Source organism: Malaya genurostris, chromosome 2 (genome assembly GCF_030247185.1).
Source record: "Malaya genurostris strain Urasoe2022 chromosome 2, Malgen_1.1, whole genome shotgun sequence".
Taxonomy (NCBI): domain Eukaryota; kingdom Metazoa; phylum Arthropoda; class Insecta; order Diptera; family Culicidae; genus Malaya; species Malaya genurostris.
The window spans coordinates 259,511,437-259,532,786 of NC_080571.1; the positions used below are offsets into that span (position 1 = coordinate 259,511,437).

Below are 21,350 nucleotides of genomic sequence, written 5' to 3' on the forward strand. Positions count from 1 at the left end.
ACTTCTTTACTTCTTTACTTCTTTACTTCTTTACTTCTTTACTTCTTTACTTCTTTACTTCTTTACTTCTTTACTTCTTTACTTCTTTACTTCTTTACTTCTTTACTTCTTTACTTCTTTACTTCTTTACTTCTTTACTTCTTTACTTCTTTACTTCTTTACTTCTTTACTTCTTTACTTCTTTACTTCTTTACTTCTTTACTTCTTTACTTCTTTACTTCTTTACTTCTTTACTTCTTTACTTCTTTACTTCTTTACTTCTTTACTTCTTTACTTCTTTACTTCTTTACTTCTTTACTTCTTTACTTCTTTACTTCTTTACTTCTTTACTTCTTTACTTCTTTACTTCTTTACTTCTTTACTTCTTTACTTCTTTACTTCTTTACTTCTTTACTTCTTTACTTCTTTACTTCTTTACTTCTTTACTTCTTTACTTCTTTACTTCTTTACTTCTTTACTTCTTTACTTCTTTACTTCTTTACTTCTTTACTTCTTTACTTCTTTACTTCTTTACTTCTTTACTTCTTTACTTCTTTACTTCTTTACTTCTCTACCTCTTTACTTCTTTACTTCTTTACTTCTTTACTTCTTTACTTCTTTACTTCTTTACTTCTTTACTTCTTTACTTCTTCACTTCTTTACTTCTTTACTTCTTTACTTCTTTACTTCTTTACTTCTTTACTTCTTTACTTCTTTACTTCTTTACTTCTTTACTTCTTTACTTCTTTACTTCTTTACTTCTTTACTTCTTTACTTCTTTACTTCTTTACTTCTTTACTTCTTTACTTCTTTACTTCTTTACTTCTTTACTTCTTTACTTCTTTACTTCTTTACTTCTTCACTTCTTTACTTCTTTACTTCTTTACTTCTTTACTTCTTTACTTCTTTACTTCTTTACTTCTTTACTTCTTTACTTCTTTACTTCTTTACTTCTTTACTTCTTTACTTCTTTACTTCTTTACTTCTTTACTTCTTTACTTCTTTACTTCTTTACTTCTTTACTTCTTTACTTCTTTATTTATTTACTTCTTTTTTTCTTTCATTTATTTTCTTTTATTTTATTTGATTTGCATTTAACCTTTTCTTCATATATCCTTCGAGTCATGTATAATTCTTTTCGCTTATATTTCTTTCCATTTATCCCTCTTTCATTAATCCTTCTTTTTATATCTTTTCATTTGGCCTCATTTTTAATTTTTCCTTCCATTATTCTATTTCCCTATGAATTTATCCTGTTTTGTTTTTCCTTTTTCGTTTATTCTTCTCTTTATGTATCCTTCTCATAAATCCGGTTTTTCATTTATTCTACTTTTTATTTGTCCTCTTTCTTATATGTCCTACTTTTCATTTATATTCGTTTTCATTTGACTTCCTTTGCATTTATCTTCCTTAACATTTACCCTTCTCTTCATTTATCCTTCTATTTAATTTTTCTCCGTATCATTTATCTTTCCTTGCGTTTATCATTTTTTCCATTCTTCTTCCAAATCGGTTGTCCTCCTTTTCGTGTATCCTCTGTTTCATTTATTTTCATTTTCACTTCTTGTCATTTATCCTTCTTTTCATTTATTCTGTTTGTCTTTCTCTAAAGAAAGGTATTAGAATTTCTGGAAAACCGACTTTCGAATGGAGCCTCGGAGACCCATAGTGATATATATATATATATATATATATATATATATATATATATATATATATATATATATATATATATATATATATATATATTTTTTTTTTTTTTTTTTTTAAATAACTATTTATTGGAATATGATTTAAAATTAAATTATTAAGATTTAAATTGGGTGTTCAGCCACAAGTGGTGACTTTTCAGCCCTATTATATATATGATTTGGTTATTACCATGAGGACATTATTTGCTTCCGCAATTCTGAGATTTTTGTGTAGGGAAAATTCTAAATCTACTTGTATTGTGTAACGGGGAAAAGGAACTTATATACTAACTTACTAACTAATACAGAGAGCGAATCGATTCAATTGAAGATTCCATCGATTTTTGTCGGAATTTGCTTATAATATCATGTGACATTACATCTTATAGTTCTATATTTGTGAGTCTGTGTAACTCATTTGTACTAAACCAGGGAGGACGCTTCAAAATCATTTTCAGAATTTTATTCTGAATCCTTTGAAGCGTTTTCTTCCTCGTGGAACAACAACTTGACCAAATAGGTATTGCATAAAGCATGGCTGGTCTGAAAATTTGTTTATAAATTAACAATTTGTTTTTTAGACAGAGCTTAGAATTTCTGTTTATAAGAGGATATAAACATTTAATATATTTATTACACTTTGCCTGGATTCCTGCGATGTGATCCTTGAAAGTGAGTTTTTTGTCATACGTTAAACCTAAGTATTTAGCTTGATCAGACCATGTCAATTCCAAGCCATTCAATTTGAGAATGTGATTATTGTTTGGTTTAAGAAAAGAAGCTCTTGGCTTATGAGGAAAGATAATAAATTGCGTTTTTGCTGCATTTGGTTTAATTTTCCATTTTGACAGATAATCACTGAAAATATTTAAACTTCTTTGTAGGCGACTGCAGATCACTCTTAGATTTCTACCTGTGGCTAACAGACTTGTGTCGTCACAGAATAGCCATTTCTGACAACCAACGGGTAGATTTGGAAGATCAGAAGTGAAAATATTATACAAGATTGGAGCTACGCTCGAACCCTGCGGAACACCGGCTCGTACGGGTAGCAATTCAGATTTACAATTCCGATCGCTAACCTGAAGAGTGCGATCAGTTAAATAATTTTGAATCATTTTGATCAAATAAATAGGAAACTGGAAATAAGTCATTTTTGCTATTAAACCTTTGTGCCAAACACTGTCGAATGCTTTTTCTATGTCTAGAAGAGCAACTCTAGTGGATAACCCAGAATATTTATTTGCTTTTATCATGTTTGTTACTCTGACAAGTTGATGAGTAGTTGAATGTTTATGACGAAATACAAACTGCTCTGGTAAAAAAATTGAATTCTCATTTATATGAGCCATCATTCTCAACAAGATACTTTTTTCAAAAAGTTTACTGATAGAAGAAAGTAAGCTAATTGGTCGATAGCTTGATGTTTCTGCTGGATTTTTATCAGGTTTCAGGATAGGAATTACTTTGGCGTTTTTCCATCTTTTTGGGAAGTAAGCTAATGAAAAACACTTGTTGAAAATTTTAACCAGGAGTCTCAAGGCAACATCGGGAAGATTTTTAATAAGAATATTAAAAATTCCATCATTACCAGGAGCCTTCATGTTTTTGAGTTTCCTAATAATTGATTTAATTTCGTCAAAATTCGTCTCAATAATGTCATTTAGTAATAACACTTGAGTTGAAATATGATCATATTTCAGTGAGACTTCATTTTCAATAGGACTCACAACGTTTAAATTAAAATTGTGGACACTCTCGAACTGCTGAGCAAGTTTTTGAGCTTTTTCACCATTTGTAAGAAGTATTTGATTTCCTTCCTTGAGAGCAGGAATTGGTTTCTGAGGTTTCCTAAGAACCTTAGAAAGTTTCCAGAAGGGCTTAGAATATGGTTTAATTTTCATTTCGCAAAAGAGTAAATCTATGTTTAATTTCTTTTTGTAAATCCTTAACTATGTTTTTCATAGCAGGATCACGAGAACGTTGATATTGTCGTCGACGAACATTCTTCAACCGAATGAGCAGTTGAAGATTGTCATCGATGATAGGAGAATTTAATTTAGTTGGAGCTTTGGGAACTGAAAGATTTCTAGCTTCGATAATGTAATTATTCAAATTATCAATTGCTGTGTCGATGTCCGCAGAATTTTCTAAAATAGTTTCATGATCCACATGATTTTCAATGTGAGATCTGTAATCCAACCAATTAGCTCTATGATAGTTGAATATAGAACTAATTGGATTAATTATAGCTTCGTTGGAAAGTCTAAATGTTACAGAAAGATGATCTCAAAAGAGTCAAAATCAGCATGTGTAATCGGTTCACTACAAATGTCACTTTGATCCGTTAGAACCAGATCAATTGTAGACGGGTTTTTCACGGAAGAGAAACAAGTAGGATTACTGGGATGAAGAACTGTGAAGTAACCAGCTGAGAGTTGATTATGAAGTATTTTGCCATTACTGTTATTTTGCCTACAATTCCACTGGACATGTTCAACACCGACTGACCCATAGTGATATATTCCATTCGACTCAGTTCGACGAGATCGGAAAATGGCTGAGTGTGTGTATGTGTGTGTGAACTTTTCGAAAAAAATTTTACCGCTCAATTTTCTCAGAGATGACTGAAACGATTTTAACAAACTAAAGCTCGTTTGAAAGCTACTATTGGGCCATTCATCGAGTTCGAATATCAAATGGTTGTGACTTTTGGCTCAGGAGATTTGATGGTATAAATGACGTAACCGACAATACGTGTAGTTTTTTACCGCGCAAGTTTCTCGGAGATAGCTGAACCGATTTGTTCTCTTTATTATTTGTTTGCCATTTTTGTCATTTATCTACTTTTACATTTACCCTTCTCTTCATTAATCATTCTATATAATATTCCTCCTTTCCATTTATCTCTCTTTGTGTTTATCATTTTTTTCATTAATCTTCCTAATCGGTTGTCCTCCTTTTCGTGTATCCTCCGTTTTATTTATCCTTTATTTCACTTCTTTTCATTTATTCTTTTTTTTTAATTTTTTCTTTTCTCACAATCCTGATTTTCATTTATTCTGCTTTTATTTGTCCTCCTTTTTATTTGTCCTACTTTTCATTTACAATCGTTTTCATTTGACTTCTTTTTCATTTATTTTCCGTTACATTTATACTTCTCTTCATTCAGCCTTCTATTTATTTATTCTCTTTTTCGTTCATCTTGCTTTTCATTTATCTTTTTTTCCATAATTCTCCTTAATCGTTATTCCTCCTTTCCATTTATCCTACTTTTAATTCACCTTTCTTTTCATTTATCCTCCTTTTAGTTCTAGAGACGGGTATAGCGCGATGGCTTTCACGCAGCCTATCTGGGTCTTACTCACCTTTTTACTGATTCATTTTCTTTGCTTATACTGTTCTTTCAACTTTTAACAAAATTAATCTTATCAAATTGATCTCATCACTGATTCATCTTTTCATTTATTCACCAACACACTTGCCTAACATTATTCATTTCTTATTTCATTAATACACTTGCATTTTTATTAAATTTATGACACATCATCTTTTGATGACACTAAGTTTTTTTATATCGTTTATTTATACCCGGCTTACTAAGTTTCTTTCTTTCGGCACTTCTGCAAAGACAAAGTGTTTTTCAAGTAGCATTTTCCCCTTCTGAACTTTTTTTTCCGATTTACAGATGTACTATTCATTGTTATGTTCTTTATTCTTTTACATTCTTATCTACTCATTTGTGAGTCACAAATCTTTAAATTGTATGGGAATCTTAGGTATTGAGTCAGTTGGCTTTAATTTTAAGGGGCTATATTTGTCATATTCGATACAGTTTTGAGCAGTATCAGTTCATTTGGGAATTGAGAGAAAATTTTTCTAGTACTGAAATCGTTTCCCAACGAAATATTAAATGTTCAACCAAAAAAATTCTCACACGACTCAACTCTCAGCTTCAGAACAACGGATGGACCCCCAACTGAGTGGTTTAATTTTCAGAACACGTATCTTGCTTCGGGTGTTTCATATTTTCATGATTGTCGCAAGTGTTTTTAATTACACATAAAACAAGGAATGTAAATAGAGCAATACCGACGTTATCCTTCTGCTCAGCAAATCCACCACAACAGATGGAACGTTAAATATGGATAAAAAAATAAAACTGGACAAATGCGAAAGCGACAGTCAAAACACGGACGATGGAAGCAGCAGGCGCCCCGGTACCGGCAGGGATGGCGATGCTGATAAAGCTGCTGACGACAGGACGGGCGCCATTCTCCTGGCCGCTCGGAAACACCTGGTTGCTCTCCAGCAGTCACAAAAAATCGTACTCGCACCCAGCAGCCACAACGATCCCATTTATCATATTTACGGTGAGTGAGTTGATTATGGTTTGTTATCACATACTTGCGAGGCAGAATCTTGGAATCCGCGGTGAAGAATGCTTTGAAACGTGCTTTTTTACACTCGCTCCCGGCTTTACGGAGCATTAATTTTCATGTGGGATGGTTGGCTGTTTGGTTTATCTTTTCATTTTTTTGGTTTTGTTCGCCCTCTGTCAGAATCTGCGACAGTAGGCCGACCGCAGCCGAGCCTCGTACGCTATTGTTGTTATTTCAGTTTGTCCGAGAATTATTTGTGTTTTAATTGAATAATCTGCGGTGTTTTTTTATTGTCGTTATTAGTTGGTTTTTCCCCATTCGAATTTTTTTACGACTGCTGGACTAATTGCTATTCTGTGCCCACTCTATTAAAGTGATTTGTTCGATCATTTGACTTAAACAACAATGAAATTAATTTTTACGATTGGTAATTGCAAATTTGTCATCCTGTATTTTTTACACTAATTGGAATGTAATAAAATGCTATTGTTGCAATCTTGGTCACATGTCTTTTTTAGCTTATGCGTAAACATTTTTGACACCGTTCCAAAACTTGGTTCGTAGGAGGGAATACTGGAAAGAAAATCTTAGTTCTCAGTTGAATGCAAAAATTTCACGTTTCAGTACCAGTTAAACTGACGCCAAATTCCGTTGGCTTTCTCTGGCAGGCATCTATTACAATTTTTGCATCCGCTACGTTATAGATATGTCCTTGAAAGAAACGGACGCTCCCTCAGACGAATCCAATGACACTGAATAACCAACAGTCGCCAAACTGTAATCGACTCACTCGATTAATTTTAATTGTGATGCATGTGCAATTTTTTTGGAAAACAACTACATAAACTAACGGTTTCAGCAAGGACTACTGTTGGTTGCACTTTTTTCAGAAGACCATTTAGTCGATTAGATTCGTGTGCCAAACCACGTCGATTACGCTAATCGTTTTTTTTGTTTGTTTTTTTTTTCAGGTGAGTTTCCTCGACGGCTACATCCCTTTCTCATATATGTGAGTATGCTGAATGTACTTTGCAGTGGTATATATGTATAGTAACATTCACAAGTTTACATTGCTGCATTCAATATTCGATTTATAGAGCTAAAAGTTTGTGCATTCCAATGAGGTAATTTCGCGATCAACAATTGTTGGCTAGCGTTGGCCTTGAAATAGTTTTTTTCGCCGCAGAGCAATTCAGTTTTAGTATTATGGTATAAGTGACGTAAGCGACAAAATGTGTTGTTTAAAAGCTACTATCGACTTGTGGATCAATTTCGAAGATCACATGGCTGGCGCTTCCCGTTCCAGAGATATAATGGTATAAGCAAGGATGGCATTTATCGTATCAAAGAACGCTCATTCGCAACTCTTTACACGATTCAATCAGTGCCATCAAAGAGAGACGGATATCATCACAGCAACAAAAAATCGGCATGCTTCATTTAACATAGAATAGACACCAGTGCGAGAACGAAATTCTCTCGATGACCTGTCTGAGAATCAAAGTTTAGCTCGCTGCTGTGGGGATTCTCTCTGAAGCAAAAAGCAGTCGCTTATTCTCGTTTCGCGATCCGATTCTGTATGGGCAGTATTATGGTATAAGTGACGTAACCGGCAAAACGTGTTGTTTTTTTTGCTTAATTATATCGGAGAAGGCTGAACCGATTCCAATAAGCTTAGGCTCGTTTGAAAGATATCATTGGACCATTGATCAAGTTCGAAGATCAAAGGGTTGTCACTGCATGTTCCGGAGATATGATGGTGCAAGTGACGTAACCGACTAACCACAGATTTCCCACCGGCTGAACATTTCTCGAAGATGACTCAACGAATTTCGATTTATCTTATTTGTCACCTAATAATGTCAATCATATTGGTAAGGTTATAGCAAATATTTCCGATTCGAGAGATGTAACCGACAAATCGCAGTGTTTTTCAATGAAATAAAATTTTTGAATATGAAAGAATCGATTTCTAAGAGCTTTCAACCTTAAAGTCATTCACCTCTTCGAGCCAGAAAAACTTTCTGACTCTATGTGCGAGAAAGGCATCGACTTACTCATCACTCTGTACCCGTCCCCGTCGATTTCGAAAGACTTAGTTCCAAGCTACTATTAGGATATTTCATAAGCTCACAATACTAATAACCGATTATAAAATCTTACAAATGTTTTAATGAGACTATTTAATTTACAAGATCATTTTGCATTATCACACAACTAGGTGGATTAAGAAGGTTTATTTTTTATTTCAATGAATTTCATGCTATGGAATGTTCCAATCACACAATATTTAAAGTTCTTGCACGTAAATTTGCGTGTACTGCGGCGTGTTGTTTAAAAGAGAAAAACAATCATTCGGGAGTCAAATTTTATGCTAGGGTACATAACCATTCAATTTGAACAGTTATGCATTGATGAGTCAAAGAGGAAACGTAAACATAATTAGAAAAGGTTATGATATGATATAGATTAATTTACACGAGTTGATTGTTATAAGAGTTTTGGTTATTTTAAATTGACTATATTTTACCACATCCAAGCGCTAAACTTGGCTCCTGCGTTAGTTTGAATAGAATATTCTTGACCAATTTTTGTCGCGCTTTAAAAACACTGGATCATTTCGATTTTATAACTACGTACAAGTATCGTAACAACCGGAAAAAGTCTCAGGAACAGCTGTCCATACATCCTGGAAAGTGAGTGTTAAAAAGATAGTGAAGTACGTTGAGACATTTGTGCAAAGGCTTTTACAACCACTTCGCTCAGACGATCGAAGAACATTTTTGTAAGCCCTCCGAGCCAACACGAATGCCTCCAACACATCTCTGCGTAGGTGGTTCCAAGCTCTTCTACATAGTTTCCTTAGTCTAGCAAGTTCAGCATTCCACACAAGGAGTTCCTCTAGTAACTCGCATAATCAGGAGTGGACCAGCCTCTTCATATGCTGCAACTATGTGTGAGTTTGTCTCGTCGACAACATTTTCCAAATCAATTGGGGTTTCAATTATTGGTTGGTACACGTAAAATCAAGTCACCAAGTTTATAGATTTGGGATTACGATATGTGGTAATATCAAATTTAACATTTGAATGATCATGAAAGATGTACTTATAATCAAATAACGAAAGATTCGAGCTCATCGGAGACGAACCAATTTACCAACTCATGCGCAATTCTATCAGCAGAGAGTCCAAAGTCTGGATAGATTCAAAGTTGCTGTACGTTTATGCTGGAGATTAATTTGTGCTACTCTAACCATTATCAATTAAAGTAATCTCCAGCACTAGAAGAAACCAAATATATTGGCTTATAATCGCCTATAGCGAACCATGGAGGTATTTTTTAAATGTTTCATTTATTTAAATCCCACGAGTTGCGAAGAATGAAATCGTCCACTGTGCCAGAGCCAGGGCAAAACCCAAGATATTTCGTTCACGACTGCATCGTTCAACCTTCTGCAGCTATTCAGTCATTGGCACGGAAATACACCTTGACTTAGGAGTTCCTATTATTGTTGTCCTTTTACGACATGGAACAGGAAACCAGTGGATCAATTCTCGGTAAAAAATAATTCCGCCGGGTGCCACACAGCTTATCTGTTTGGTGGACCGTAGCGTTATTCTTAGCCAGTCGGGAAACCGCTACCGACACTACACGGGTATCTAGGCTACTCAGAAAGGGAAGTTGACATTGATGGTTAACTTTCTTGGGTGGCCGAGCAGCCATATGCAATTTGTATTAAAGGCCTTTTTACCTTTTTTTATATATATAAAAAATAGGTATAGAATTCGCTCAAACTTTCGAAAAATTTTCCGAGGCCCGGAGGGCCGAATGTCATATACCAATCGATTCAGCTCGACGAACTGAGCAAATGTCTGTGTGTGTGTGTGTGTGTGTGTGTGTGTGTGTATGTGTGTGTGTCTGTATGTGTGTTGTCAACTAAGAGGTCGAGATCTCAGAGATGGCTGGACCGATTTTGATCAAACTAGTCGCAAATGAAAGGTCTCCCCGTCACCCAGAACGCTATTGAATGGTTTTGAGATCGGATGTTTACTTTTTGAGTTATACGAAGTTTTATGTCAAAATTTTCAGTTTTTTGATAGTATCTGTCACATTTGACCTTGAAAACAGAATATGTTTCCAGACTTAGATTTCGCTCGGTAATACCTATCCAACAAGCCATAGATTGTTAAAATCCGTCCATTTTTAACGGAGATATCGATATTTTTGTGTAAGCCTTATTCCAGTAGAAGGAATTTTGAGCGCTGTATGAAAAAGCAATGCTTGGGAGCAACATGAAACACGATTTGCTATTCTGTTACATACAATTGTTCCTAAGTACCAAAATGACTGTGTACAGCATCCTTTTTCATGACAATTTGCCTCGGACCGATTTTAGCACGGCTCGTTTTTGGCAACATAATCGTTCGAATATGACATATAAAAACCATATAATTTTCGAGTTGAAAGCAATTCCATAACTATATTGTTTTAAACTATTTACAGCAATAAATGCTAGAAGAACATGACTTCCATATACCATACGACTCAGTTCGTCGAGATCAGCAAATGCGTGTGTGACAAATAATTTCACTCAATTTTCTCGGAGATGGTTAAACCGTTTTCTACAAACTCAGATTCATATGAAAAGTCGTATACTGCCAAACAAGGTTCCTGAATTACTTTTGGATCCGACTTCTGATTGCGGAACCACAGGATGATATGTGAAACGAAATTAAAATAATGCAATTAATTTTTCTCGTAGATGGCTGAACCGATCTAAGATTCAAATGAAATCTAAGAATCATCTATGATTCAAATGAGAGGTCTTAAAATTCTATAAAACCTCTTACTTTTTAGTCAGATCCGACTTCTGGTTTAGAAAATGCAGGGTGATTAGTATAAAAATGTCCATTTCACATAAATTAATCAGGTTTATCGGCTTTGCAGATTTGGATAGTCGATTACCAAATAAATTTATTTCAGTTTGAGCGGTATTCGTTTTTGGATTCGGAATGTACCTCCAAATTTTAATTCGCACTACAATTTCTCAAAGATGTCACACACACTCCTCAGGTGAATTTAACTGATTTCGGCTACACCGATTTTAGAATTCCGGTTCCAGTATCGAATCGATTCTCAAAGCTCAATCATTTTCTCAAAATAGACCAAATCGAACTTCAAAAACAAATATTACAGGACTTAAGGTCCCATACAAAATCGGTGAATTTTATCCGATTCTGGAATTACAGATGATGAGTTTATAAATTTCATGTAAATTGTTTGACGTAATAATTTATGGCCATTCGAATCATTTTGGGCTATACTAATTCCTGAATACCGGCTCTGGAAGTACCATAAATAATTACGAAAAACTCTAAAGTGGAACTTACTTCGACATCTCATGGAATGTTCAATCGATTGTCACACGCTAAGATTGAAATTCGATATGTTTTGCAGTTTCGGCATTACAGGGTAATGAGTGATTAAAATCTCAATTTGCCGTTAAAAACGACGATAATTAAAATAATGTCATGAGAACTGAAACACCGAAGAATATCCATGCAAAAACACATGCGTATTGATAAAAAAAGGTATCATCTCACTGCTAGGTGGATTAATCACGTTTTTTCCATAAAATGTTATTGACTTTTATCCGTATCCGACTTCCGGTACCAGCATTACAACATAATATGAGCAAAAGATAGGCCTTCAATTTTCCCAGAGACTGACCTGTTTTTCACGAACTTAGATTTAAATGGCAGGTCTTACAATTCCTTAGAACACCATTGGATTCTATCCGGATAAGACATTTACATACGTCCTAGATAAGTATAATCGCAATAACGGTTTTAAACGTCATGTGTGCGTCTTAAACATTAATCCGAAGCAAAATAGATCCATTGATCAAACGTTTCCCGAATAATCGACGGAGATGAGTCCAGCCCGATTTTTAGTAGGATGAAATATAATAAGACATTGTAAATTAGAAAAAAAAATGTTAAATATCTCTAATGAACAAACTTGCCAGTATCTTGCTTCTCCACACTTATTGAAAAAATACACAATAGTATACACTCACGAATAGGTTTGCTTCAAAGCAATCTTAGATTTTCAGCTTGCATCACACGATTAACTTGTAAATTTTCACACATTCTATATCAATCTGATAACACCGATAATGATATGCAAATGGCGCTTTGATCGGTTGATATAGTTTAATTTAGAATGGTAAATTCGCAGTATCCATCGCTTGAATATTATTTTTGTTTCGCGAATCAACATTATTCAATAACACTTTTAACACTTTTCACTAATCAACACACACTTGCCAAAGATGCACCATCACATAAAATAACTGTTTCGTCGAATTATTTCACTATAAGTTGTTTGAAAATTGAAATTAGAGCGTTGTTTTGTTCTGTTTATTTAAGAATCAAAACTAAGCGCTAATTAAAAAATACAGTCTAATGCATTGAAAAATTGAAGCATTTCGATTAAGTTTTTTGTTGGAGATACTTTTCAATCAATTTTTTTAAACAACTGATGACCATTTCATATTACTATTGCTTTACACGTTGTGTAAATTTAAATTTCACTAGAATTTATCAGGTGTACAACTTTGCTTCCGCCGTTTTTTTATTCAAAATATTGTCGCTAGCGACAACTTTCTCCCATCTTTCCGGCAATTTTCGAATCCCTCTTTTGACGCTATCCATGAAGCAATGCATTTTTCCAACTCTTCGAAGGATTGAAAATGTTGATCTGCCAGGCCGTGTGCCATCGAACGGAATAGATGGAAGTCAGAAAGGGCGACATCTGGGGAATACGGCGGGTGCGGCCAGACTTCCCATTTCAGTATTTCCAGGTACTTTTTGACCACTTTTGCGACGTGAGGCCGAGCATTGTCGTGTTGGAGGATAACTTTGTCATGTCTCTCTTGATATTGTGGCCGCTTTTCTTTTACGCGTGACTAAGGTGCATCAGTTGCGTTCGGTAGCGATCTCCTGTGATGGTTTCACCCGATTTTAAAAGCTCGTAGTAAATCACACCGAGCTGATCCCACCAAAATACAAATCATAACCTTGGCGCCGTGAATATTCGGTTTTGCCTTCGACGAAGTAGCATGCCCGGGCTTTCCCCATGATTTTCTGCGTTTAGGATTATCGTATCGAACCCACTTTTCATCACCGGTTACGATTCGATGTAAAAACCCTGTTGATGATACTTAACTTGTACATATTTAAAACCTAAACTTACATTTAAGTGAATTAAACCGAAACCTAAAATAATTAAACCTATAATTAAATGAACTTAATCTAAGCTCCGTGAATTTATAACTAATCTACATACTATAAATTATCATATCTTAAATTCTACTTATTATAACCCAAATATATAATATGAACCACCCTACGAATGCGCGCATAAAATGTGTAAACAATGATACATTAAACGAATTCGATATCCGAACCAACAAAGGCAAGTGATCGCGCTAACGATCGTACACCGAAGTTACTACTACACACATACAATAGACTGCCTACCGTGTGAGGAAGATTGTGCAATAGGCATCCTTCGGCAGTAGTAAACCAAGTCCCGTATAGTGCACATATCCTCTGTCGAGCGATATTTTCGGTAGTTATTCTAAGGTGCAGTAGTTCAACCCCCCACAAAGTGCAGAGAATAAGATAATTGCTAGTAGTGCTAATTAGACTAGCGAAGAAAAAGGGCCCTTAAAAGTGAATTCAACCTTAAAAGAAGGGTAAAAAGGACTTAAGTGTAGTGCAAGCCGGGTAATAGAATACGGCATTGAATCGACGGTTATCACCGGTGTAAGCCATCTGGGCCGTCAACTGAAGACGGAAGAAAACCCTTCGGATACCGGACAGCAAGTAAGTCGCCCCAACATTTGGTCCTTCGAGCCGGATAAGGAGGAAACCCCAACCAGTTGGCTTGGCGCGGTGAGTACACCATTGCGATTTTGTGCTGACGCGACGCTACGGCATAGACGCTGCCCGTCCCAGCCCCCTAAGGTGCCTATAGTTAAGGCCATTTTTGACGCTATCGTGAATCCAAGCTGTTCAGCGCGATTTGCTTTCATCGCAGTTGAGTAGCGCCGCGTTGGAATCGAGAATTTTTATAATTTCTCGTTTCGACGAAAATTTGCATGTTTTGTTGAGGTGGTGGTAAGTGGTAAATTCGCGAAGATTGGTACAAGCGCGACGGGAAGGATTAATTCGTTCGATTTGTGCCTTTCTCGGTCGTTCCGCGAAAGAAAAAGGTGGCATATCGCGACGGGAAGGATTTTACGTTCGATTCTGTCATTTTTTTTGAATCCGTGTCGTGTAAAGGCGGTACCCGTGTCGGAAAGCATTCCGATTTATCGAAATTTTCCGTTTTTCCGTTCGAATTTTCCGCGTAATCGTTTCAAGTGGTGGTAGTGAAGAAGTGAAGTGATGCAAATGGCTACCAAGACAGAAAAGAAACTGTCGGAGTGCGTGATCCAACAAAAAGGAATTCTTGTGGTTCGGGATGCAGTGGAGAAGTTTGTGGCAGATTTCGACCGAAATCGAGATGCGTGCCAAATTCCGATTCGCCTAGATTCACTGGACCGAGTCTACAATGAATTTCTGGAGGTACATGGACAGATCGAGTTGTATGATAAACCGGAGATGTTGGAGGTTCATTTAGAAGAGCGCATGGATTTCGAAACCCGCTACTGTACTATCAAAGGTTTTTTGCTATCCAATCGAGTTGCTGATCAAAGCCAAAATGTGTTAAATAGTACCATGATTACACCCGCTCAACCTCCCCATTCCTCGTTCCATCTTCGCTTACCCAAAATCGATCTGCCGAAATTCAATGGCGATTTGTCACGCTGGCTTGCATTTCGTGACACGTATACGTCGATGATCCATAACAACGCAGATATTCCGACGGTCGCGAAGCTGCAGTACCTGTTGCAGTCGCTGGAGGGAGAAGCCCGAAAGCCGTTCGAGTCCGTGGATGTAGAAACGGACAACTATGCATCGACTTGGGAAGCATTGATGAAGCGGTACGACAACAAGCGATTCCTGAAACGTCAGCTATTTCGAGCTCTCTATGATCTCCCGCCGGTGAAGCGAGAGAATCCAAAAGAAATCCAAGTTTTGGTTGACGATTTCCACCGACATGTCAGAGCTTTGGCGAAGTTAGACGAGCCAGTCCATCATTGGGATACTCCGTTGGTCAATCTCCTTAGCTATAAGCTTGATCCAATTACGCTTCGTGCTTGGGAGGAGAAAACCAGCAATGACGACATCGTAACTTATGAGATGTTGAACGAATTCCTCTACCAACGTGCCCGCATGCTGACGTCCGTCGTAACCGATCTCCAGTACCGATCCCAACAACCGATTGTAGCCAAGGTGGCCGGTCCGAATCCAACGCAGATGGCTTTTAAGGCAGCATACAAGGCTGCTACTATTGAGCCTAAGAATAGCTCTCCCCCGTGTCTCGCCTGCCCAGAGAAGCATTTCCTCTTCCAATGCCCAGCATTTTCCGAATTGCCCGTCCGCCAGCGTCGTGAGCTGGTATCCCAGAAACGTTTATGCTGGAATTGCTTCCGTACTGGACACCAAGCGAGAAACTGCATATCCAAGTTTTCCTGTCGCAGCTGTCATGAGAAACACCATTCTCTGTTACACGAATCCGCACCGTCGAAGATGCAATCTACGCCCGAAATCCCTCAATTACAGCCAAGTCCATCAACGTCGACTACCGCCGGACAGTCTAACCCGGTAAGCCTGCCAGTTCAGATTGAGAACAGCACAGTCCTGTTAGAAACCGTTTCATTACTTGTTGTGAACAAGAACGGTACCGCAATCCCCGCACGCGCACTCCTAGATTCCGGATCCATGTGCAACTTCATTACGAAGAAACTTGCCAATTCGTTGTGCCTCCGTCGTACCAAAGTAGACATCGCAGTAGCCGGAATCGGCGAATCCACGAAGCAGATCAAATGTCAATTGACTGCATGTATAAAATCGAGAGTGACTTCGTACTCCACCAAGCTTGAGTTCCTGATCCTCAAGAGACCAACGGTCAATCTTCCGAACGTTCCGATTGACATATCTGCCTGGAAGATTCCAGAGTTACCCTTGGCAGACCCCAGATTCCACATTCCGTCCGACATTGACATGGTTGTCGGTGGTGAAGCCTACCACGAGCTGCACCCAGGTAGCAAGCATTCCCTAGGCAAGGGACTACCGTTACTGATTGAAACAGTATTTGGATGGACTGCTTCCGGAAAGGTATCCATTGATGTTCCCATCGTTCCTCGTACATGTCACCTGACCACTGTTGATCGTTTTCTGGAGAGCGCCCTTCAGAAATTCTGGGAATTAGAAGCCGTCGAGCCTCGTTCAGTGTATTCCGTCGAAGGAACTCAGTGCGAAGAACTTTTTTCTGCTACCACCACTCGCGATTCGTCCAGTCGATATATCGTTCGTTTACCACTTACCCGTGATCCGCTAATCAAACTCAGCGAATCCAGAGCCATCGCAGAACGTCGCTTCCTGTGTCTTGAAAGGCGATTAGAGCGTGATCCACCCACCAAGGCTGCATACTGCAAATTCATGGACGAATACGCACAGATGTCGCACATGAAAAGGCTCGATGATCCAGTAGACGATGTGAATCCGCACTGCTATCTTCCCCACCATCCTGTATTCAAAGAATCCAGTACGACAACCAAGGTCCGGGTTGTCTTCGATGCATCGTGCAAGACATCATCAGGTTTTTCCATCAACGACAAACAGCTTGTTGGTCCTGTTGTCCAGGAAGATTTACTATCGATCGTAATGAGATTTCGTACGCACCCGATCGCCATAGTAGCCGATATCGAGAAGATGTACCGACAGATTCAACTGCACCCTGAAGACCGTCCGCTTCAACGCATCCTCTGGCGTTTCAAACGTGATGAACCAATCAGTACGTTCGAGCTTCAAACAGTTACATACGGTTTCGCCTCCGCGCCTTTCCTGGCAACCCGCACTCTCCAACAAGTTGTACAGGATGAAGGAGCCAATTATCCTGCCGCTGTCGATGTTGTGAAACATGATTTCTACGTCGACGATCTTCTTTCTGGAGCTTCTGATGTCCAATCCGCCATTCGTCGTTGCAAGGAAGTATCCGCCATGCTTGCGTCAGCTGGCTTCCCGCTGAAAAAGTGGGCATCAAACTCCGTTGAAGTCCTCTCCGAAATCCCAGAAGAAGATCTCGCGTTATCGCCGCTACATGATCTCCAAGACGAACAGTCCGTTTGTACACTCGGACTCGTGTGGGAGCCGAAATCCGACATGATGCGCTTCAAGGTTCAGTTACCGTTACCCGAATCCGTCCTCACCAAACGAAAGGTGATGTCGTATATTGCACAAATATTCGATCCGCTTGGTCTTGTTGGTCCGATCATCACGGTTGCGAAGCTGTTTATGCAGCGATTGTGGGCACTGAAAACCGACGTAGGAGATTCATACGAGTGGGATCGTCCGCTCCCTCCGCATCTGCAAAGTGAATGGAAGCTGTTTCACGGTACATTGAATGCAATTTCCGTCATTCGCATTCCGAGATTTGTGTCGCAGGCCATGATCAAATCCACCGAGCTTCATTTCTTCTCAGATGCTTCAGAGAAAGCTTACGGAGTATGCTGCTACGTCCGTTCGGAATCCGCTGAAGGGATTCGTGTTCGATTGCTAACGTCGAAATCCAAGGTCGCTCCGTTAGCCACCCGTCATTCCATTGCGCGCTTAGAGTTGTGTGCTGCTGTGTTATCGGTTAACCTGTACGAGAAGGTGATGAATTCCCTTAAGGTAGCGTGCGAAGTGTTCTTCTGGGTTGATTCGACAGTCGTTCTCCATTGGCTTCAATCGTCCCCATCCCGTTGGAAGACGTTTGTGGCAAATCGTGTTTCCACAATTCAATCCACCACCGCATCCTGTACTTGGCGACACGTTCCCGGAAGTCATCCAGAAGACCAAACCAGAGCCGTTTGAATCACTTACAACCGTCGATCTGCGCGAGGCGGATATAGCCTTGTGTCGCATAGCCCAACGAGAGATGTTTTCGAAGGATATTTCCAAGGTAACACGACAAGATTCTCTACCAGCATCGTTAAAGTGGCTCAAGCCGAGCATTTACCCAGACGGTATAATTCGAGTCGGTGGAAGAATCAAGCACGCCGCAGTCTCCGAAGATGTGAAACATCCGATATTACTACTTGCGAAACATCCGCTATCTACATTGCTGTGTGAATTTTACCACAAACAACTGCTACATGCAGGACCCCAGTTAACGCTCACCACGATGCAAAAAAGGTTTTGGGTAATTGGAGGTCGTGATCTCGTTCGCCGCACTTACCATCAGTGCCACAAGTGTTTCCGTAGCAAGCCCCGTTTGATCCAACAAACTGTTGCAGACTTACCATCTTCACGAGTCTCACCAACAAGACCGTTTTCCGTTTGTGGTGTAGACTATTGTGGACCAGTCTACATCAAGTCACCAATACGGAACCGAGGACCAACGAAGGCATACGTATCGATCTTCGTGTGTTTCTCGACCCGTGCTGTTCACATCGAGTTGGTGTCCGATTTATCCACGCCAGCGTTTCTGGCTGCTCTTCGCCGGTTTGTCGCCCGCCGAGGAAGGATGAGCGAAATTCATAGCGACAACGGAACCGCGTTCAAAGGAGCATCCAACGAGCTCCACCGAATCCATCAGATGCTGAAATCCGACCAGGGCGGACGTAAGCAGATTCTCGATTGGTGCACGGAGAATGAAATTGCATGGCGATTCATTCCACCTCGTGCTCCGCATTTTGGCGGCTTGTGGGAAGCAGCCGTTAAGTCAGCCAAACATCATCTGTTGCGTGAGATAGGCAACGTGCATGTCAGCTACGAGGACATGACAACTCTACTCGTTCAAATTGAGATGTGTTTGAACTCCAGACCGCTCACGGCAATACCATCCGATCCGTCAGATTTGGAGGCTCTGACCCCAGGTCATTTCCTTGTAGGAACCAACCTACAATCCGTGCCAGAACCGTCACTAAGCGAAGTGCCGGACAATCGACTGTCGCACTGGCAGCTCACCCAGAAGCGTGTCCAACGAATTTGGGCAAGGTGGTATCCGGAGTACCTTCAGCAGCTGCAGTCTCGTGCTTTGAAGCAAATTCCAGCTGTCGCCATTGAACCTGGATGTGTTGTCGTGATCAAGGACGATTGTCTACCGCCAACCCAATGGCCTCTCGGGAGAATCACCAAGGTGCACCCGAGCAAGGACGGTGTAGTTCGCGTCGTCACACTGAAGACAGCTTCTGCAGATTCAGTTGTGCGTCCTGTAGTCAAGCTCGCCTTACTACCAGTTGCAGAAACGCAATCCAGTCTGTCTGACCCGTGCTCAGACAATAAAAACGCGAAATAAAGTGTTGAAGTATCCTTGCTACTTCAAGGTGGCCGGAATGTTGATGATACTTAACTTGTACATATTTAAAACCTAAACTTACATTTAAGTGAATTAAACCGAAACCTAAAATAATTAAACCTATAATTAAATGAACTTAATCTAAGCTCCGTGAATTTATAACTAATCTACATACTATAAATTATCATATCTTAAATTCTACTTATTATAACCCAAATATATAATATGAACCACCCTACGAATGCGCGCATAAAATGTGTAAACAATGATACATTAAACGAATTCGATATCCGAACCAACAAAGGCAAGTGATCGCGCTAACGATCGTACACCGAAGTTACTACTACACACATACAATAGACTGCCTACCGTGTGAGGAAGATTGTGCAATAGGCATCCTTCGGCAGTAGTAAACCAAGTCCCGTATAGTGCACATATCCTCTGTCGAGCGATATTTTCGGTAGTTATTCTAAGGTGCAGTAGTTCAACCCCCCACAAAGTGCAGAGAATAAGATAATTGCTAGTAGTGCTAATTAGACTAGCGAAGAAAAAGGGCCCTTAAAAGTGAATTCAACCTTAAAAGAAGGGTAAAAAGGACTTAAGTGTAGTGCAAGCCGGGTAATAGAATACGGCATTGAATCGACGGTTATCACCGGTGTAAGCCATCTGGGCCGTCAACTGAAGACGGAAGAAAACCCTTCGGATACCGGACAGCAAGTAAGTCGCCCCAACAAACCCCATACGATTTTGTCTTTGAAGCAGTTGCTCACATACAAATAGACGGCGCTCGATCTCCCACGGTTTCAACTCGTACGGCACCCAGTTTTTTACTTTCTGATTCAAGCCGAGGGCCTTGAGATGTTTTGAAATGTCTTGCTGACTCACTTCCATCGATTCGGAAAACTCTTCTTGGGTTTGGCACGAATCTTCATCAAGCAATGCGTCTAGTTGTTCATCTTTGAAGGTTTTTTCTCTTCCACCACCGTGTTTGTCTTCGACATCTAAATCACAATTTTTAATACGTTGAAACCACTCCCGACACGTTCTTCTACTCAGAGCAGCATCAGCGAAAGTTTCTGAGAGCATTCGATGCGCTTCAGCTGCATTTTTTTCGAATTGTAACAGAAAAGTAAAACTTCCCGCAAATGGCGAGAATTGGGCACATAAACAGACATTTTCGAGCGTGAATAATACGAAAACAAGAACAACTGCCACTAAAACGGCGATGACAGTTCGTTAGGCACTGCACACACTCACTTTAAAGGCATTATCATCTATGTATTTTGACCAGCCTCAGCCGGTACAGCCACCTATCGGAAAACGGAGGAAGTATAGTTGTACACCTGATAGATGAAACAAAAATGAAAATTGAAACCCATATGAAGTATATTTTTAAACATTCTTTTATCTTTCTGGTGCCATAACTTACATTAGCACTTCTTAATGAATGGCTTTTATTTACCAAAAGCGTAACCAAAATGCTCAAAACATACAGGGTGGACCATTTGAAGTGGGAGCATCGAGCAACCCAATAACTGTTGACGATACTACTACATATGCATTTTACATACAAATTTGATGTGAATTTATTTACTCATAGACTATCATGATTTGAAAACTAGAGAAATTAATGAGCCAATTAAAGAATTCGCTACTCATTACATACTCTTGAAATTGACATTTTTACACTAAGCACCCTGTAACTCCGATCTAAATAAAAATCGCGTAATTCTTGAACTGTAAATCAGATCCGAATGAAATTCACGAACTTTTTATGGGACTAAAAAAGCTTTCATTTGAATTTACGTTTTTGAAAATCGGTTCTCTTGAAGAGATG

The 21,350-nt window shown here is 38.9% G+C and overlaps 1 protein-coding gene across 3 annotated transcripts in view; it reads left to right on the forward strand.

The window, feature by feature from the left end:
- The window catches only part of LOC131429690 (dual specificity calcium/calmodulin-dependent 3',5'-cyclic nucleotide phosphodiesterase 1A-like), a 614,729-nt gene that overhangs the window by 129,971 nt on the left and 463,408 nt on the right, over positions 1-21,350 (forward strand). The window contains exon 1 of one of the 3 annotated variants that reach the window (XM_058593996.1): positions 5,685-6,043. The exons of the other annotated variants lie outside the window; for them this stretch is intronic. Coding sequence (XP_058449979.1) covers positions 5,815-6,043 — 229 coding nt within the window. The 5' untranslated portion in view covers positions 5,685-5,814. Of the gene's footprint in view, positions 1-5,684; positions 6,044-21,350 lie in introns of those variants that run through there. 3 annotated transcript variants of the gene reach the window in all.